At 51.1% G+C, this 20,082-nt stretch overlaps 1 protein-coding gene across 3 annotated transcripts in view; it reads left to right on the top strand.

Annotated features, from left to right (window-relative positions):
- Positions 1 to 20,082, top strand: part of GATAD2A (GATA zinc finger domain containing 2A) — a 95,317-nt gene that overhangs the window by 41,279 nt on the left and 33,956 nt on the right. For all 3 annotated transcript variants that reach the window (XM_069477218.1, XM_069477219.1, XM_069477220.1), the window contains exons 3-4: positions 11,375 to 11,594; positions 18,038 to 18,300. In XM_069477218.1, the coding sequence (XP_069333319.1) occupies positions 11,442 to 11,594; positions 18,038 to 18,300 (416 nt within the window). In that variant the 5' untranslated portion in view covers positions 11,375 to 11,441. The remainder of the gene's footprint in view (positions 1 to 11,374; positions 11,595 to 18,037; positions 18,301 to 20,082) is intronic.

Below are 20,082 nucleotides of genomic sequence, written 5' to 3' on the forward strand. Positions count from 1 at the left end.
CCTAGTAGTGTATACCATACTCAGCACAGGATCAGATGATAACTCTGTGTTAAAATTATTTTAGGAACCACCAGACTGCTATCCATGGCTCCTGCGTAATTTTGCTTCCCCTAACCCTGCAGGGGGCTCCCAGAGCTCCTTGGAGACAAGGTCGGACTCAGTCTGTGCCAGTTTCCTAGAGATAGTTGAAGATTGTCAGTGTTAACAGTGCTCATTACCTACTGCTGGTGCCAGCATACTGTCACTACCATTTGGGGGTGTTGGGCATTACCAGAGACAGAGCGGAGGACTGGGGGAGTCCCCAAAGCCATGCAGCTCTTATATTGTTTGTGTCTTAAAGCTCACCTTTGTTGAGGTCGTCCCTTGTCATGCAGCCCAGGGCATTGTCTGAGGGCAGTGGGGCTGACTTGGGGTTCTCCCAGGTCCCAGGCTGGGCGTCCTGCCTCTACCTTGCCCTTTCTTAACTCAGAAGCACATGATCTGGGCAGTAAGCATTGTTGAATGACCAAACGGAGGAAACCCTCCTCTTCCCTGTCACCAGCCGAAGACACAGCAGTAGCATTACAAGCAGTCAGTTTGGGAGTTCAGAAGGGAATTTCCAGAGGCCATCCCAGGTTTTCCTTTGGGTCCATTCTTGAAGGGACTTGATGGGAAAGGACAGTCTGTGAACAGTCGGGGCACACGATGTTCAGTGGTCAAACGAGCAGAAGCTACCCTAGAGTAATTATTTCTTCAAGGCTTATAAATGTGTTAGCTTGTGCACTTTGTGTTGTGGTATGTAAGTCAGTCCAACATGTTGATTGATACTAGGTTTTCTCCACAGAATGCAAGTTTGGCCTACTCTTGGCGTGTGTCCTGCTCAGCACTAACCCATACTTGCAAATTTCAGCTGTGGGCCGTGCTTGTAGTCTCCTGAGATCTCCCCATTCCTGCCACCCAGGAGCCAGTGGGCACAAAGCAAGGAGCAGGGCTGGAGGAGGGCTGGCTCCCAGCATGCCCAGCAGGTCCCTCTCATCCCCGACTTGTGCCCCTTTATTCCTTTTTATGGCCAAATAATATTCCATTGATTGAATAATATACCACACTTTGTACATTCATCCATTGATGGACATTTGGGTTTCTATTTTTTAGCTATTGTGAATAATCCTTTTAACTGTCAGCTGCAAGTTTTTGTTTGAATACCTGTATTTAATACTTTTGGGTCTATACTTAAGAGTGGGATTGCTGGATCATACGGTAATTCTATGTTTACCTTTTTGAGGAACTGCTGGACTGTTTTCCATGTCACTGCACCATTTTACACTCCTCCCAGCAAGGCGTGAGGGTTCTGATGATTCTAGCCATCCCAGTGGGTGTGAAGTGGTACTTCATTGTGGTTTGATTTGCATTTCCCTAATGACTAATGATATTGGATATCTTTTCATGTGCTTATTAGCCATTTGTCTCTTTTTGGAGAAATGTCTATTCAAGTCCTTTGCCCATTTTTGAATTGGGTTTCATGTCTTTTTGTTGTTGAGCTGTGAGAATTCTTTATATATTCTTTGTATGTTCTGGACCCTTGTCAGGTGTATGATTTGCTGATATTTTTTCCTATTCTTTGGATGGTTTTTTCACTCTTTTCATGCACAAAAGATTTTAGTTTTGATGCAATCCAAATTACCCTTTTTTGTGCTTCTGGTTTTCGTATGTAAGAATCTATTGCCAAATCCAAGGTCATAACATTTTACCCCTGTGTTTTCTTCCAAGAGTTTTGTAGATTTAGCTCTTAATATTTGGGTCTTTGATCCATTTTGAGTTAATTTCCATACATGATGTGAGGCAAGGGTTTTGTTTGTTTTTGATCATTATCTTTTCTATTGGCATAAAGTCATTTTGGCTTATTTAACCAGGAAGACATTTTGGCTTATTTAACATTTTGATGGGAGGATGATAACTGGGAGTTCTGAAAGCACTTTTTAAATTTTCTAAGTTATTTATTTATTTATTTATTTTTGAGACAGAGTTTCACTCTGTTGTCCTGAGTAGAGTGCCGTGGCGTCAGCCTAGCTCACAGCAACCTCACACTCCTGGGCTTGAGATCCTCCTGCCTCAGCCTCCCAAATAGCAGGGACTACAGGCATGTGCCATGCCACCTGGCTCATTTTTCTATTTTTAGTAGAGACGGGGTCTTGCTCTTGTTCAGGCTGGTCTCAAACTCTTAAGCTCAAGTGATCCTCCCACGTTGGCCTCCCAGAGTCCTGGGATGACAGGCCTGAGCCACTGCTCCTGGCCTGAAAGTGCCTTTTAAAATCTGTTTAACAAATGTGTATTGAGGGCCTCTTCTGTGCTAAGCGTTGTGTGTCCATGAGCTCTTGGATGGTAGTGCTGAACAAAGAGGTGTCCCCTGTTCTTTTGGGGATAGGAGCAGGCAGAGGGATGAGTAAATAGAATGTCAAGAGGTGATTAAGCAGGAAGGGAGTAGAGACCCACTGAAGGGCATGTGTGGATGGGAGATACAAGTGCCTTTGTTCGTATCAGCATAGACCTGGGGAGGAGCCCTCAAGGCAGGGGAGCAGAGGTGCAAAGACCCTGAGGTGGGAGAGAGAGTGGCCAGAACTGAGAGAACAGTGTGGGGGTGGAGTGGGGGTGGCTGGAGATGGGATCAGAGAGCCCACCTCCAGGGCCTCCTGGCCAAGGCAAGGGCTTTCCTTCCACCTTATTAGGTAGCATATTTTGCCAAAGGAGCACTGATGGGAGTTCCTACCTGTTGTGTACACCTCATGGGACAGCTTAGCTCAGCTGTCACCCAGAGGTTGCTGCAGATATAGCTGTCTGTCTGTACCCAGGACTCCCATCCTCACCCCTGGGGGAAGATTTCTGTTTACAGGGTGGAGGGTAGAAATAGGATTCCTGTCCCAGCTCTTACAGCTGTGCGGGACGTGCTGTGAGGACTGTTTGTGGGTAGGCCCACAGGCTCCATTGAGACCAGAAACTAACTTTTGTGTTAGCAGTAGGTCTCCCTGCTTGCTGGCTGTGATCCTCTCCACAGCTCTGTGATGCTGTGGGATGCTTGTAGGGAGGAGCTTGACGAAGGGAGTGTGGGCTGGAGGGGAGTGTGGGCAGGGCCTCCAGCCCACGTCATCATATTTGCTGGGTGCTCTCATGAAAATGACAAGAGATGAATACTCGGTTTCCTCAGTTTCCACTCAGCGTTTTCTTCCAGGAACAGAGAGGGCTTTTCTAGTCCTTACTGGAATTTTCTGTGGAAAACCTCCCTGCCATTTCCAGCCACGGGCCTTGATGGAGCTGGTGGTCAGGGCTGCAGCTCTGCCCAGCCTGGCCCTGAGATAGTGTAGCCCTGGAAGGGTTAAGGCCTCCCATTTTGTGAAGTGACGCTCGATGGGCACGTAGCAGATGGCATGGAAATGGCAGGCATAACCCTTCATAGGCTCACGGCCCAGGAGGCAGCTGGGAGGGGACAGAGGGATGGTTCCCTTCCCACGGGAGGGGAGTGTGATCAGCCAGCCCTCACAGTGACGTCCCACAGCCGGGGCTCTGGTCACTGCTTATCTGTGGAGGTTTAAGACTGTTCAGGTTCCCCTTCACAGGCAGCACCTTTGTTTCTGTGTTGTGTACCTTTCGTGGAGCATCTGTTTCTCTCTCTGGAGCTGCAGGGTTGGGCTTGGGCACAGGCCCCAGGTGATGGGTGACATTGGGTGCTGAGCACTTCTGAGATGTCACACACAGAAGCCAAGGCCTGATCTCCAGCACGGGCTCCAGGAGCTATCGATAGCGTTTTAAAGACACTTATGTGCTGCTTGTCCTTCTCCTCATGAACCTGTTGTCAGTTTAGGTGCACTTTTTCTTATTGTTTGGTACAACTTGGAGACGAAGGCAGGCTTTCATCTCATGGGCCCATCTCCGTGGGCACTCGGAGGCCACGGCGGTGATGTGCAGAGGGAGTTAATTGGATCCTTGTAGGGCCTTTGCACGGCCTGTGTGTGGTCAGCCTTGTTTGTTCCCACTTTTCAGAAGTTTTCAGGCAATTGGTAGTATCTAGGGGAAGATAGCAGCACAATCTTTTCCCCATCTTCCCTGATGAGAATTCTTCTTCTCCAGTTATTTTTGGTCTGTTTGTTTGTTTGTTTTCCCCAGATGGCTCTGGGGAGAGAGAGGTCTGGGGACCTGGATCTCCCAGGCCTGGCTCTGCATGTACCTATGGGTAAGTCTGAGCGGCGGAGCACACCATCTAGCTGGCAGTTACTGGGAGCATCGACCTGTGTATTTTCTAGAGATCACTTGTCCCCAGAACTGCTTTGTTCGGCACACAGTGCTGGAGTGAGATGCTATTAGGGCTGCTCTCCACTGCACAGGCTCAGATGTGACTTGGGTTTAGGAATTTGCAGACCATCAGTTTTTCAAAGTTTTATGTATTTATTTATTGAGATGGGTCTTGCTGTGTTGCCCAGGCTGTCCTTGAACTCTTAGCCGCAAGAGATCCTCCTGCCTCAGCCTCTCCAGTAGCAAGGTTTTATTTTTTAAGTATTGGTGGTTATTTTAGTATGTTAAAGTTTCTGTGGGCCGGGCGCGGTGGCTCACGCCTGTAATCCTAGCACTCTGGGAGGCCGAGGTGGGCGGATCATTTGAGCTCAGGAGTTCGAGACCAGCCTGAGCAAGAGCGAGACCCCATCTCTACTAAAAATAGAAAGAAATTATATGGACAGCTAAAAATATATATAGAAAAAGTTAGCCAGGCATGGTGGTGCATGCCTATAGTCCCAGCTACTTGGGAGGCTGAGGCAGGAGGATCCCTTGAGCTCAGGTGTTTGAGGTTGCTGTGAGCTAGGCTGACGCCACGGCACTCACTCTAGCCTGGGCAACAGAGTGAGACTCTGTCTCAAAAAAAAAAAAAAAAGTTTCTGTGATATTTTGCTCTCTAGGTTAATTTTGTTAAAATACATGCAGAACATTATTTTGGAGGCATCGTTTACAAGTCCTCCACTTTAAAAAATCATAGTGTAAATATGTGTTTTATTTTTAAATGGGAAAGCCAGAGGTGCCTTTCTTTTTATACTCCTTTCATTCTTTTTTTTTTTTTTTTTTTTTTGAGACAGAGTCTCACTCTGTTGCCCCGGCTAGAGTGAGTGCCGTGGCATCAGCCTAGCTCACAGCAACCTCAAACTCCTGGGCTCAAGCGATCCTACTGCCTTAGCCTCCCGAGTAGCTGGGACTACAGGCATGCACCACCATGCCCGGCTAATTTTTTCTATATATATTTTTAGTAGAGATGGGGTCTCGCTCTTGCTCAGGCTGGTCTCGAACTCCTGAGCTCAAACGATCCGCCCACCTCGGCCTCCCAGAGTGCTAGGATTACAGGCGTGAGCCACCGCGCCCGGCCTCCTTTCATTCTTAATAACCTGCATCTCTGGAACCAAGGACTGAAGATGCATGTCTTAGATGGCTGTCTTGGTCTGACTTTGCCTCAGATTCTCCCCACTATTTGGTGATGGGAACGAGCTTGTGTTGAGTGGGTCATTAGCATTTCAGGTGGAGCACCTTGCCGCTCAGCAGTGCAGTACAGGGCCACACCTGGGTTGTCACACATGCCCTGTAAGGAGGAGGCAGTCGGTGTGCTCCTGAGCAGAACCCCCCCCCCCTGACTCCTGCATCTGAGCGCGGCACATGTAAGTAGCATCTATTCCTGGAAGGGTTAAGTAGGGAACACCTTCAAGGGCTGTTGGCACCACGCTTCTGGGAACGCCAGTGCCAGCATTTATGTATTTGGTGGCTTGAGGGGAGGCACTTCGTTTAAATTGTGTGTGTGCTCATGTCTTTTAGGAGTGTGTTCTGTGCCGTTTGATGACTCTCAGCGCTCCTTCCCTCTGTCCTTTGAGACCCTGTTAAAGGTTCCAGCCTCCTCACTCTCACAGGCTGGGGGGCTGTCAGGATCCACTCCTCACCCCAGGCCTGTTCTTAAATATAGTCAACTGAATACAAGTGTCCCCTCTGTACCAGAACGCTTCTCCAGCTGCATTTAAAAGACATCTGTCAAAAGTTTGAATCTCCTTTTATTTGGCTTCATCTACTTTTCTTGGAGACAAGTTTTCACACTCTCGTTTATTTCTGCAATGTCACCTTTTCTGCTACCATTTCTTCATCCCTCTTGCATCTCTTGAAATCCAGATTCTAGCCTACGGGTCCAGCTCAAATAGCATTTCTGGATTCTTCCTCTCTTCCTTTGGACCTGCATGGTGGACTCCTTTTCCACTGCTGGCTTGTAATTAGATAGTGATTTGCACACACGTCTCCCAACCCTTGCTGGGTCTGTGCTCCCAGGATGGCTGGGACCAAGCTGCCCCTCCCCTGTCTGTACTTCATAGAGGAGGCGCCCCAGGGTCACCAGCCCCTAGGATGTCACCGTAGAGCACAGGGTGCGTCTTTGTTGTCGGGGATGGCCTAATTGAGAGCCTGTGGGGCCAGGTGTGCTGTGAATTAGAAGGGGTGTCCCAGGCACTGATCAGGCTCCCTGTGCTGCAGAAGTTCCCTTCAGAGTTCATGCGTCGTTCAGATGAGCAACAGTAAACAGCAGTCAGTTCTTTTAGCTTCGCTGGAAGCTGAAATCACTATGTGTCTTTGGCATGAAGTAGTAGTGACAAGGAAGGTTGCGGTGCCAGTGATTTGAGAACATTCCGCTGCTCCAAACCGGTGAGAAATCACTGGGCCACAGGAGTGCGGGTTGAAGTGGAGGGAGGTGGGAGGGAATCTGCGCAGTTCGCAGGGGTCTGGGCTTCCTCACAAGCTTCTGAGTTGGTGATTCCGGCCCTTGTGTCTGATCTCTTTCCCGTACTTTGTGGTTTTCCTTATTCTTGAGACTGGTGGATCAGTAGTTGTGCCAACACTGATAGCTGATGGGAACTGGTGTTCTTTTGCTCAGAATCGAACACAGAACAAAGACTTTTCCTGAGATAACTGGGCAAGATTTGGAAGTGGCAGGAGAGCATGAAAACTGTGTACACGCATGTGTATGAGTGTTGTGCAAGGTTGCTCTGTGTGTAACTAGCCCGGTGTGCTATGGCTTTAGGGGGCAGGAAGGTATCTGTTTGTCTGCTTTGTGTTCCTTGTCCCCTTCCCTCTCTTCTTGCTGCCCTCAGCTTCCCTGGAACCCACAGCCGGGGCCAGGCCAAGAGCTTGGTGGTCAGGCACTGAGAGCCTTGCTGTGGCCATCAGAGGCTGGCCGTGAGACTGCCCATCTTGTGAGAAGCCTTTGAAAGAGTGACTGCATTTCTTCAGTAGTACAAAAGAATTTTTTGGTCACGTCTCTTATTTTTATAAAGTGCTTGTCCACCTGGTGGGCTATGTAGGCCTCTCAACACCAGGTAGAAGGATCAGAAAACCCACATCCAGTCCCCAAGTCCAGGGAGCCCCAGTGTGGGCTGGATAGGATGCAGGTCGCCACCAGGCTGGGGGTGAAGTGATGTGCAGGATTGAAGGTCCAGGGTGCTGGGATGCCCCAGGCAAGTCCTGGTGCAGCCCCACCCCCACTACCGCCACAGCCACTGTGGCACTGAAGTTGTAGGCAAAGTGCACCACGTGCAGATCTTTAGCCCCCTACGGTGACTTTGTTCCAGGACCTTGATCCATTCTGTGGGATAGGACATGGTGCGGGGTGCCTGTCTGCCCTGCAGTGGGATAGTCGTGCGTAGGGCAGAGCAGGGGAGAGGGGGACGGGTGGACCTGATTCTCCTGGATGCCACCCCCACAGCTAGGTAAAGCGTCCTTCTCAGGGGTTCCTTGGCACAGACAACTGATTCTCCCTCAGCCTTCAAGGGCAAAGGCCAGTCCTGGTTACCTGGGGAACCCGTGCCCTGAGGCTGCCTTCCTGCCTCAAGGCATCCCTGGGGCCCCCAGGCCTCTATCAACTGGTAGTAGTGTGCTTGGATCACACTTTGCACCCCAGCTGAAACATCCTGCTTTCAGTGAGGCTGGGCTCTGAACCCCTCAGGTCCTTGTCAGCCCCTGTTCATTTCCTTAGGGCTTTGCTCTGATGCTCAGGCATCTGGGCTGAGGAAGTGCTTGTTTCTCTAAGTGGGTTAAAGTTTCATCCACTGCAGTAATTGAGTTTATAGCATGTAATTTCCTTCTATGAGGGACCTATTTATCTTGAGAGTTCCAAGTGTGGACTTTTAGGACAATATAAAATTGACCCTGCAGTGATCTGTCTTGTTTGCACTTGGCCCTTTTTGAAACTAGATTTATTCTGACTTGTCAAAAGAGTTAGTCCTGGCCTTGGATGGAATTTACACATGCTAGTCCCGTTTTTGAAATCCGCTTTTCTCTGTAGTCAGTTCTGCTATAAGGCTTGTTTTGGAAAAGGTTTGTTCCAATACTATTGATGTATTAGGGAACAGTTGGAACATAACACAAATATTGCACTTGGTCATCTGTGGTTTTATCCAGGAGAAACACTAGGCTAGGAGTTGGAAAACAATGGCCCACAGACTGGTGGCTTGTTTTGGTCAATAAAGTTTTACTGGGACACATCCATACCCATTCAAGTATGTACAGTTGGCTCTCCATATCCTTGGATTCCACGAACCATGGGTAAAAAATATTTGGAAGGGCCGGGTGCGGTGGCTCACGCCTGTAATCCTAGCACTCTGGAAGGCTGAGGTGGGAGGATCGCTTGAGCTTAGGAGTTCGAGACCAGCCTGAGCAAGAGCGAGACTCTGTCTCTACTAAAAATAGAAAGAAATTAGCCAATTAAAAATAGAAAAAAAATTAGCCGGGCGTGGTGGCGCGTGCCTGTAGTCCCAGCTACTCAGGAGGCTGAGGCAGGAGGATCGCTTGAGCCCAGGAGTTTGAGGTTTTGTGAGCTAGGCTGACGCCATGGCACTCTAGCCCGGGGAATGGAGTGAGACTCTGTCTCAAAAAAAAAAAAAAAATTTTGGAGGGTCAGACAAGGACAATACTACTAAAAATATATTTCGGGGGATACAATAAAAAATACCAATGTAACAATATAAAAGAATGCAAATAAAATTATAGTATAAGAAATATTTATATAGCATTTACATTGTATTATTAGGTATTATAAGTAATCTAGAGGTGATTGAATGTATATGGGAGGCTGTGCAGAGGTTATGTGCAAATACCATGCCATTTTATATTAGAGACTTGAGCTTCTGAAGATTTTGGTGTCGGTGGGGCCGTCTTGGAACTAACTAAGCCCTTGAGGATACAGAGGAACACCTGTACTATCAGAACTACAGGGCCGGAGGGCCCGCAGAGCCAGAAATATTTACTGTATATTCTTTTAAGAAAAAGTTTGCCCACTCCTGCACTAGGTGAATCCAAAGAACTGTTCCCAGCTTAGCAGAGCACCTGCCCATATATAAAATCAAAACACCCACACCTCAGACATGCACCAAGCCCCCTAGGGGCCTCGCACATTATGGGCCACACCCATCCCCTTCTGGGGTCAGACAGCCTCTTTCCAGCACTTCAGGCTAACTCGGAAACCGCAGCCCACCCACACCCACAGCGAACATCAGGGCTTCTCCCTGGTGTGGGGTCAGACTTTATGCAGCATTTTTATATTTCTTAGTCATTGGGCACGTGTACAACTGTGCTGGCCGTGTATCTACATTTACCAGGCTCCTGTCCATCTTTTTTATGTCACAGGTGAGGTTTTGGAGTTTTGTGCCCCAGCACCATTATTCCCATAAGCCCTGTGTTTATATTACATGATTTTGCACCCCGCAGTGGTTTTTAGAAAGGCTGCGTATGTTGTGCTGCGGCAGAATTTTCTGTACTTTGAAAGCAAACAACCAAAAGGTGTGGTCTTGCTCACGACACTCAATAAAGTTGTAATCATTTCATATCTCATTCAGACTCCGTGGGGCAAGAGCTTAAGGTCAAGTCCAAATTGCCGCTGGTGAGGTGATCCCAGTGTCCTTTGGAGCCTTCAGGCCTGACCTGGGTGCTTGAACAGGGTGTTCTGAGAGGCACCGCCTGGAGGAGCACAGCCTTTAGCTTATTGTTCCACCTGCTCGACACATGATGTGACCCTTTTGTACCACCTATGAAATGGAGGCTGATGATGATATTCACCTAACAGGTGGTTGTGAGGATCATCCAGGGTGATCCGTGTTGGGTGAATGCTCAGTTGGTGTTAGGTGTTTTGCCCTTAAAAGTAAGAAGACCCCACATGTCTGGTATTAGCAAAGCAGCAATAAACTCCGGTTGGAATTTGAGGAGCCCCCTGTGGAAAGGGCGCCTGAAGTGTCTGCTCCAGTCCCTGCACTCAGAGCTTCTCTCAGTAAGACCTACATCTGCTCATGCATCTGACGCCTATAGTGCACCTACTGTGTGGCTGGCATTCTTCAGGGCTGAGGATACCCCAGGGACGTTGCTGAGGTGCCCCAGCTGTCACATAGCCTAGCCTGTTACCTGGTGGGCAGTTGTGACCTTCGGAGTACTCTAGTGGGGGAGAGTGGGGTGAGGGCTCATGCCTTCCAGCTGTAGGTTCTTTCCAGCCCTTCCTGTGGCTGCTTCCATAGCCCTAGCCAGGGCGAGTCTTATATTCAGTCCAAGCCATCTGAGGATGGCTGTTGCTTCCTCCTCCTCACCCTATATGTACGTCGCTTGAGCCCCACCATGTGCTTGTCCCTCCAGGTGAAAACAGGCAATTTAAATGTGATTAACTAAAGGCCTTTTTGGACCATATAATGGAGGGTACTTCAGTGGGCAGCTCGTCAGAGTGACAAGGTAGGTGGAGAAGTAGTGGACACGGGTTCTAGGCCCAGCCCAGACACCTTTGGATTTCCTCCACCTTATAGTGTGACATACACCTTGTCTCCAGCTCTCAGAGGCTCTTGGTGAGTGGCAGCTGTCTCTCCAGTGTGTGTGAGGTACTCGGCCTCAGCCAGCATGCACCTCCCCGCCGCTGGTCCTGTCTTAGGACTACTACAGGGAAAGGGTTGCTCAGTCTGGGGTCTTTGAAGGCTCAGGGAGCTCCTAGCTGGGTGGCTGGGCTAGGGGCCCATCCTGATGACGTGTGTGAGAAAAAATGCCTGTTGTGTCTTTGCTTTTTAGACCACTGAGGGTTAAGACCCCCAGCTTCAGTCACTGAGTAGTAAAACTTTTGTTCTCCTTTTGAGAAAGCCTTTAGCACAGGATTCACCATGGCCTCCCTTTTCTTGGCCTCAGACCCTCCCCACTCAGAGGCCTGGTCCATGCTGCTCTCTACCTGGAGCACCTCTCCTGATTTCTGTTCCCACCTTGGGCTCAGGCTAAGTGGTGCTGTAGCAGTCCCTACACCTTCCAGAAAGTCCAGGCAGTAGCAGGAGTTTTTTAATGAAAGCACTTTACTTGTTTGCTCCCCTTTGCCCTGCAGGACAACCCCAGGAATCACACACTTTGTGAGGCCAATTTACAAACATGTGGGCTTAACTCAGTGGCACATGCCAAGCCCATACTGTTTGTTCTTCATTGAAAATGAAGGTGGATGGGAAAGAGAAGTTTCTGCCATTGAAGAGTTTAGCACCGAGCCAGGAGGAGAGACGAAGCTGCTGAGTGGAGTGGGTGCTGTTGCTGTGGACCCCATCCAAGTCCTGGTGAGGGACGCTGTGGCCTGGCAGTCACTTGGGGGGGTTGGTGGCCCAGTTAGAAGGCAGGGTGTCACGATAAGCTGAGGGATTTGGGTTTACTGCTTATAGTTTGAGAGTCTTTATTATGTGGCACAGAAGGTGGATTTTAAGCTGCCACGGGATCAACACCGTGGAACAGTCAGTGGCATCCACTTTCATCTGCTGAAGGTTCTATGTTTGTTTTGCATTCTCAGTTCTACCTGTGGGAGGAGATGGCCTCTTTCCTCTGCCTTGTTGCCCTGGGGAGCCTCCTTCCTCCCCACCTGGACACCCCGTGCCCGCTATCCCTACCCCCTCCACCTTCTGACACACACTTGTCCTTTCAGTTCTCACCCTTAGCAGGTGGGGCTGTTATTTTATATAGGTTTATTTTTTTATTCTTTGTTTGAGTATAAGACTGATAGTCACGGCTAAAAGAAAGACTTTAAACAATACAGGCATGTTTACTACAGTAAGTGAAAGTATCTTAATCGTCTTCAGAGGTGACCACTACTGATTTGGGTCCAGTTCCTTTCAGTTTTGATTTTAGTAACATTTCTTTTGGTTTTTTCCCTGTAGATGATAAACTCTTTTTTTTTTGCTCCATCGTCACTCCATGTCTCTTCACATAGCAGTGTCTTTGAGGTAGGGTTGGGGAAACTAAGGCTCAGAGATTGATTGACAAGCTTCCCCTGGCCAGTCAGTGAGTGCGTGACAGAGCTGAAGCTCAGTCTGTGTTCTCCACTGTCTGGTTTGGAGGCTGACTACTTGGATCATCTTTGTGCCTGCCAAGTTAAATCACATCCCTTGTATCTGGCCTAACGAGGTTTGAAGTTTGAAAGTTGAGAGCTGGCGTTTTTGGTGTGGGTTCCTTCTGGCATGAGTCCCAGCTGCTCTATTCAGCGGTGTGTGTCAGGGAGTGGCTCAGACCACAGTCATGAGCAGATCCAGGTGTCTGTTCTGCATGGGAAGTTGTGCTTCTGTCAGGCAGGAGCTGCCAGCGCCAAAACTTGGCTTAGTCATTCTCTCCCTGACCCCTCCCCAGGTGCTCCTGGGCCACATCGAGATATCTGGGTTTGACTCTTAAGGAGGTGGGGGAGCCGCTGGAGGAGGGTACGGATCAGGGACGTGGCTTCAGGAGCATCTTGGGTCTGGGAAGGAGGTGAGGGTGGCCTTGGAGAGAGGTGACAGAGCCCCCAGCCTTGGGACCACCGGGATGCAGAAACCCATCTGCACTGTGCATCAGGAGGGTGGGGCCATGGGGATGCTCTGGAGGTGGGTGCCTGGGTGTAGGCCCGATGGAGCTGCCTGCCCATGCGTGGGCCTTGTGTGTCTTGAATGTTGGGCTGGCTCCTGGACCTTGTCGTTGCCTGACTGAGAGCTGGTTGCTTCATAGGCCCCTCTTCCTTCCTGATAGGAAGAGGTGCTCATGCCACCTGAGGACAGCGGCTGTTCCCAGGTACAGGGTTTCATGCTCCTCAGCATCCCCACATGGGGCTTATAGATGCCTCACACTCATGTCCAAACTGTACGCTTGACCTTCCTCCCCCAAATCTGCTCCTTCCCCATCTCAGAAAAGTTATTTCCCGCTTTGCAGTTGCTTGGACAAAAACAAAGCAACCCTCTCTCCAAAGTGCCTGTATCTCCCCACTGCTCTGTCCCCTTCCGGGGTCTGAGCCGCACTATATGAACCACTCCTCAATGCCCCCCTCCCTTGCTCTTCTGCCCTGGGTGTCCTCCAGCCAGATGATCTTTTAGAACATGTTGCATTCCTCCCCTCTGGCCCAGACCTTTGTGCTCCCCCCCAGGTACGCCCCTCCACTTGGGGTACGTTTCCTTCAGGACCATGTTCCGATGTTGTCCTTTCCTGCCTGGCCCTGGTTCCTCTGCACACTCTGACCACCCTGTGCTTACCTGGTGTCCCACAGCACCCTCACCTGACATGCTCTGTCATTTCCCTCCTTTCCCAGCATGGGGATTGGTGTTCACTCTGTCTTGTTCACCACTGAGTCCCCAGCCCCTCGGACAGTCTGGCCCATAGTAGAGGCTCAGTGAGTTGCCCTGATTGGTTGAGGAGGTAGGAAAACACCTTAAATCCATTGCTCAGAACATCAACCCTATCACTTCCGTCAAGTACCTTAACCCACTTACTGCTAAGCCTCACTTTCTTCATGTCTGAAATAGTGTTACTAGTAGTATCACCACTAGTGTGTACTAGTGATGGCATAGTATAGATAGCATTTCAGTACGGTAGCATCAGCAGTAAGACCTCTTGGCTCTATGATTTGTGTCTAGCTACTTAATTTCTTTTTTAATTATCAAGCGGCACTTACTGGCCCGGTGTGCCAGACCGGTGCTGGGTGCCTTCTGTTGGTCTCCCGAGTCCTCTTTAAGAATTCTGGTTCCTGCCACAGCATCGTTCAGCCTTTTGGAATTGTTTTAGAACATGTTTTCTGCCTGAGGCTCTCAGACCAGTTGGATGGCGGTATTTTACTAAAATAAAGGAGCATTTGCATCCACCCCTGAAGCCCCACTGTCAGCTTCCTGGCGCTGGTCTGGCTGAGGTGCTCAGGGAGGTCTGAGCTGTATCTATGCAGGGTCTCCAGTGTGGACAGAGCCTGCCCTTCTTGACCCCCAGCTGAGGAAGACACAGGCTGCATACCTGCCACCTGATACCCCACTCAGCCTTGCTGGTGTCGTCCAGCTGTGCAGACCTGAGGTTTGGCCTGGGGTGTTTGGGAGCGAGAGAAGAGGAGGGGGCTGAGGCGGACCCGGTTCCAACCTCATGCCTTGAGCAGTAGGCAGCCCGGTGGCCTAGTACCTCATCTTTAAAATGGGCACACTGCTGTTGGGATTTCTGCCCAAGCAGACAGCAGCTAGCACAGGGTCCCAGCCTCCAGATAGAGGCTCCTCTGTATGCTGGCAGTTCCTGCACAGGCCTGAGTGGAACTTCTGCAGTTGGAACTGCCTTATCCTCGTGTTCTCTTCTCTCACTGGGGATTTTGAAACAAATCCTAATTTGCCAGTCGAGGCGATTAGCCTCTTCACCTACTTTTAGGAAGTATTCTAATGCATGCCCTCACTGCTGTTTGCAGACTTCATCTGTCACACTTCCTTCTTCCTGACAGCTTTGTCCCTGGGTGCAGTGGCCACCAGCCCTGATGTGCTAGGGGCTCTGGTCCTGCCTGCCTTGAGGAGGGGAGAATCACTCCTTACCAGCACCGGCCCTCCCCAGGAGCCAATGTCCTGTGATGGCTGAGGATTGGCCAGTAGCAGGCTCCAGTCAGTCTGCATGGCTGTGGAGGGGGCTCCAACCCCCCTCCAACTCCTTGGGTTGGAGCCCCCTGTACCCATGTGGCTGGCCCCACCCCTTCCAGCTGTGCTTGTCCTTCCTGTGGTGGGGAAGGGGTACAGCAGGCCCCGCACCAGCACCAGTGGCCCACCTTGGGGAGGCACAGGCACTGGATAGGCAAGCACTATGAGGTTGCCTGTCCTTTCTAGGCCTGGGGTTGGCAGAGTTCCAGGCCTTTGGTTTCTTAGTGAGCTGCCCTGACACTGCACACCGAGCACACACTACCAGTGGGCCCTCTCTTGGGGACCAGCTGCCAGAATGGCCCTGAGGCCTGGGGGATGGGTCTCTGGGGCTGGAGGGAGCAGCCCTGTGGGGTCACTGAGGCCTTGCCCTGTGTATCCCTTTAGCCTTGGGGAGGCTTCTTATCCTTTAACAGTGACAGTGAAGTGAGGCCACTCATGCACAGCCTCGCCGATTAGGTCATCAGTTCTGCCTTATCTATGTGGGTTGAAGTTAGCTGGGAGTACTTCATACAGGGTTTTGAGTTTACAGCCCAGGGCTTACAAGGCTGGAGGCTGCAATGGAATGGGTCCAGCCTGGCTAGAGCAGGGGTGGACTGAGGAAGCATGAGGGGTCTGTGAGTCACAGGGAAGGGTGTAGTACGTCGAGGTGGGGTACGTTCTCCCCATCTACATGGAGACCCCTCCCCCTAGAGTAGGCACCAGGCCAGGCTGGGAGCTTCACCTTTAGGGGCAGAATTTCCCCTGACTCCAGGGGACCCTCATCTGAGGTCCTGGTCTCCTCTCATCTCCTACCTAGTCATGTTCCTCCCTGCTCTGGGTCTGGGAGTGCACATACCTGCTGTCCAAGGCAGCTGCCCAAACTGCTTCCTTTGTGCAATTTCTGGACCATCTGAGGAGTTCCTGCTTGAGGGAGAGGTGTTCCACCCTCCCACAATGAGAGAGGAAAAGGGAGGGTGACCACTCTTAGGGCAGTAACTTGTCTGCTGGCTCATGGGAGACAGGACAGACTGTCAGTGAGCAGGTTGGACAGGGTTTGTGGCCAAGGTATGTTGGACAAGGACAGAAATCATAGAACTTCAGGGCTAAGAGTGAAGTCAGAGTGTCCCTCACCTGCCTCTGGGGCAGTGAGGAGCCCTCTGCACAGGGAGGTCGAGTAGCTGCTCATAGAGGAGGAGCTGGAGGGGAGACTGGGAGAGAGTGGAGGAAGACGGGGACATTGGGCAGGCAGGCTGAGGGGGAGCTGGAAGTCAAGCAGCTGGTGTGGAGTGGGTTGTAGTGCAGGCTGGGATTCCAGGAGGGCTTGGGGAGCAGGCAGAGGCTGAGTCTGAAAGCCAGTGCCATCGAGATTTGGGATTTCCCCTGCTCCATTCCCCACTCCCCATCCTGGCCTTGTTAAGGGCAAACCATGGCACCTGGGTGGCGCTGAGAGAGAGACATTCTTGGGCCCTGCCCTCCACTAAGGCAGGGTGGGGAGCACCCCAGGGTAACAACATGGCTGTGGGGAAATGTGCTCAGTTCAGCCCTTTTGGGTGGGCCTCCTGTTAGAGCAGGTGACTGGGTGCCCTGGCCGGGCCACACTGCAGATGGCCCACTCTCCCCCAGGCTCCAGGAGCATGAAGCAGCTGTCAGTTTCCTTCCTTTCAGTCTAAGGGCACGAAAGGGCACATTTGGGCAGGGCCTTGGCCTTGAGCTATTACTCATTTGTGAAATCAGCTCCTTTAAAGAGATTGCAAGTGATTCAGATCAAGAGCACACCCGTATATGGTGACAGGACCCCCTTGTTGCCTTGTGCTGCCCCCCCGGCCTCTGAGAAGATGACCTCAGGGACTGGTTCTGCCCAGCCCTGCCCAGGACAGGCCCCCCGCCAGCGTGTTCAGCAGTGAGGAAACCGAGGTATTGGGAAGGTGGGTGCCATGCCTGTGAGGACTTGAGAATAGAGCAGAGCATGCCACAGTGTGAGTCAGGCTGCTTTGTGGGGCCCACACACAGTGGTCACCAACTATCCCATACAAAACTGTGACACTTCAGGAATTCTAAAGCTGTGGTGCTAAATTTCTTTTTTGTCCCCTGGTGAGCTCTGGGGTGATTTATTTTTTTTATTTTTTATTTTTTTTAAGACCCTGACTCTCCCAGTGTTGATTCCATGCCCTGCCCTGTGGGTGAGGCCAGGGATTGGAGTGGGCCCTTTAAGAGCGCCTGTGTCCCAGACCCTGCTGTGGAATGCCAGCCGACTCCCTGCAGACAGACATCACTGTGCTGTGCTGTCGTCCTGTGTCCTGTCTCCGTGAGGGTTAACAACACTTCAGCTTGTTGTCTGGAACCGGTTCAGACTGGTTTTCTGGAAAGTGCTTTGTCTCTCCAACTGAATCCTGGGAAGGGTCATGTGGAGCCCAGTGATGTCATGGGATCAAAAACTGACTCAGCTGTTTTTTTCTTCCTTTCCTTTCTTCTTTAAATCAAGATATGTGTGTGCTGCAGGTACAGGGTGGCGGCATGTTGACAGGCCAGGCCTCACCCTGCTCGAAGTGTACCTCACTGGCAACCAAAGGGTTAAACGTGACCCCCACCACACCCCCTGGAGGTGAGCAGGGAGTGAGAAGACCTCCCTTCACCAAAGGGAAGAAGCAGAAGTTAACCCAAGTTACCACAGTACGGGGCTGGACCTGGCCCTGACTCTGCTTTTAGTACAGTGCAGTCACCCCCTTCCCGGATTCCAGACAGTACAGGCACTCGGAATCCCCTAAGGCAGGTAGCTCAGATCTAGAACAGTTTTGGGTCTGGAGTGCACAGAATTCCTTTTCTTCTTGGTAAACAGCTGCCTCCCGTTGTTTCTATCCAGCCCTTCACAGGTCTGTGGCCCCCAGTGGGGCAGGGCATAGCTCAGTTCCCCCGGTGCTCTGCCACACTGGAGGCTGGGGATGCCCGGCTCCTGCCGAGCCTTCCCCAAAGCAGTGAAGAAATGTCCTGGGGACACTTGAGGGCCCTGTGCTTGTTGTACCTACCTCTGCCATCCTTATACATGAAGGAAAACACTCAAAGTGACGCTATGAAAAGTTTCTAAGAAGGTAGCAACTTCACTCTGCCCAATTAAAATGTGTCTTCTTCTCCCCTCAAAGTTCAGAATGACTGAAGAAGCATGCCGAACACGGAGTCAGAAACGAGCTCTTGAACGGGACCCGACGGAGGACGATGTGGAGAGCAAGAAAATAAAAATGGAGAGAGGATTGTTGGCTTTGGATTTAAACACTGATGGAGACATGAGGGTGATGCCTGAGCCAGGAGCAGGCCCAGCCCAAGGGTTGCTGAGGGCAGCAGAGGCCATGGGCAGAGGTGAAGGACTGGCCGGCGAAGGGCCTGTGGACATGCGCACCTCACACAGGTGAGTGGGAGGAGCCGGTGGGAGGGACTGGGACCTGGAGACAGGCCTGGAGTGCACAGTGGGGGTGAGCTGTGCTCTAGGCCTGGTCAGGCCTGTGTGTAGGAAGCAGCTTTGGTGGGGTTGTCATGGAGATGGCTGTGGGGCGCAGCCGGGGCATCGCTTCCACCGGCAACTGGGCCATCATTGCTGAGGGACCTCCCTTTTGGGGCCCTGGGTCAGTGGCACAGGATATGGGTCTCAGAGGCAGGTAACTGGTACTTTCCATCAGCTCCTCTGCCATTAGCAGGTTTCACTAATCACGTACCTGCTGTCCGTCTAACTTGGTGCTTTTGGTTTGTAGGAAAATTTGTGTTTTTCATTTGATCATGCCTCCCTGCTTTTCAGATCTGGAGGTTGGGAGGCCAGGGATGCTGCACCCTACCTGGGTCACTTGGCTAGCGACAGAGTCAGGAGCCCAGCCCAGGGCACTGCTCCTTGGAGGTGGAGGGCTGTGCACTCACTCAGCTCCGCCTTCACTCAGCTTGGGTCTTCTGTGGCCTGCTCTGTGGGTTTCTCCTTAGTCAACACTGATTACTTCAAGAGTGACTTTGCTGATACTCAGCTTTTGTGAGGCTCTTAAGGTAAAAGCTTGAAAGACGTAAGACCAAATCTACCATCCCATTTCTTCACTCAAAAACCTTTTCTCCCTCTCCAGAGAAATTCAGACCCAGCACCTGCATCACCCCTCCCTTGGAGCTGTCAAGAATATTCATACCCAGGCACCCACTATAAAGGGTGCATGTGGGGCTGTGGCCTCTTGGCTGGCCCTGTGACACACTCCTCTGTGGCCCCTTGCTTGTCTCCTCTCACTGCCCTGTCCCTCCACGCCTGTTTGTGCAGGGAGCTGGTGGCTCCTCGCTTTGCTTGAGAATTGCAGGTTGGGGCCACTCTGACTGACCCCACAGAATGGCCCCAACCTGCAATCTTTGTGTCAGATCTGTGTTGGAGCCCAGAATATTGGGATCCCAAGGACTAAGAGATCATCTGGTGTTTCTCAGCTTCTAAAATTCTTACCTCCTCAAGATAAATGGGAACTCCCTCCCCCCACCGTCCTCCTGTTCGGGAAGCATCTTGGTCTGGGGGATATGTTTTTGTGTGCTTGCTATCCAAGAAAGGCTTTTCTGTCCAACTCTGAGGACTGTAGTACCTATTCTAAAGCCAAGGTCCTCTCTTCAAGTTTCAGAAATAAAACTGTAGGTCTAGGTCTCCTTTCCCTCCCTCTGACTCAGTCTTCAGCTGGAAGAAGAGTCCATGGCACTTCAGGTGAGGTTGGGGTGGGTGGTAAGCAGCCAGGGGTGGGTTTACAGTCAGGGCAGGAGGAGGAGGAGGAGCCCAAACTCAGAGATTTGCTGAGTCCCTCTCGCCATCCTGGGCTCCTAGTGTGTGTTCTCTCCCGTAATTACCATGCCCCCCTGTGGGATAGGACAGTGAATTGTGAGGGAGAGGTTAAGTGTTGAAGGAGCTTAGAGTTGGGACTCAAACCCAGATCCTTCTGTTGCCAAAAGCCAGGGCTACGTTGGCCTCTGGGCCTTTTGGTCCCTTCCCTACTGGGCCATTGATTGACCTCCAAACTGAGGTCATGTAGAAGATGTGACACCGTTTCCTGAAGTTGATCAGGGTGCTTTTCCTCATGATGTGTTAAGGGAGCAAGGGACAGAGATTAACCCAGACACTTGGGGTGTGAGTGTGTGCGTGTGTGTGTGTGTGTGTGTGTGTAGGAGGGGGGGGTCCTCCTAGAGCATT

The sequence above is a fragment of the Eulemur rufifrons genome, chromosome 2 (assembly GCF_041146395.1).
Source record: "Eulemur rufifrons isolate Redbay chromosome 2, OSU_ERuf_1, whole genome shotgun sequence".
In the NCBI taxonomy this organism is placed as follows: domain Eukaryota; kingdom Metazoa; phylum Chordata; class Mammalia; order Primates; family Lemuridae; genus Eulemur; species Eulemur rufifrons.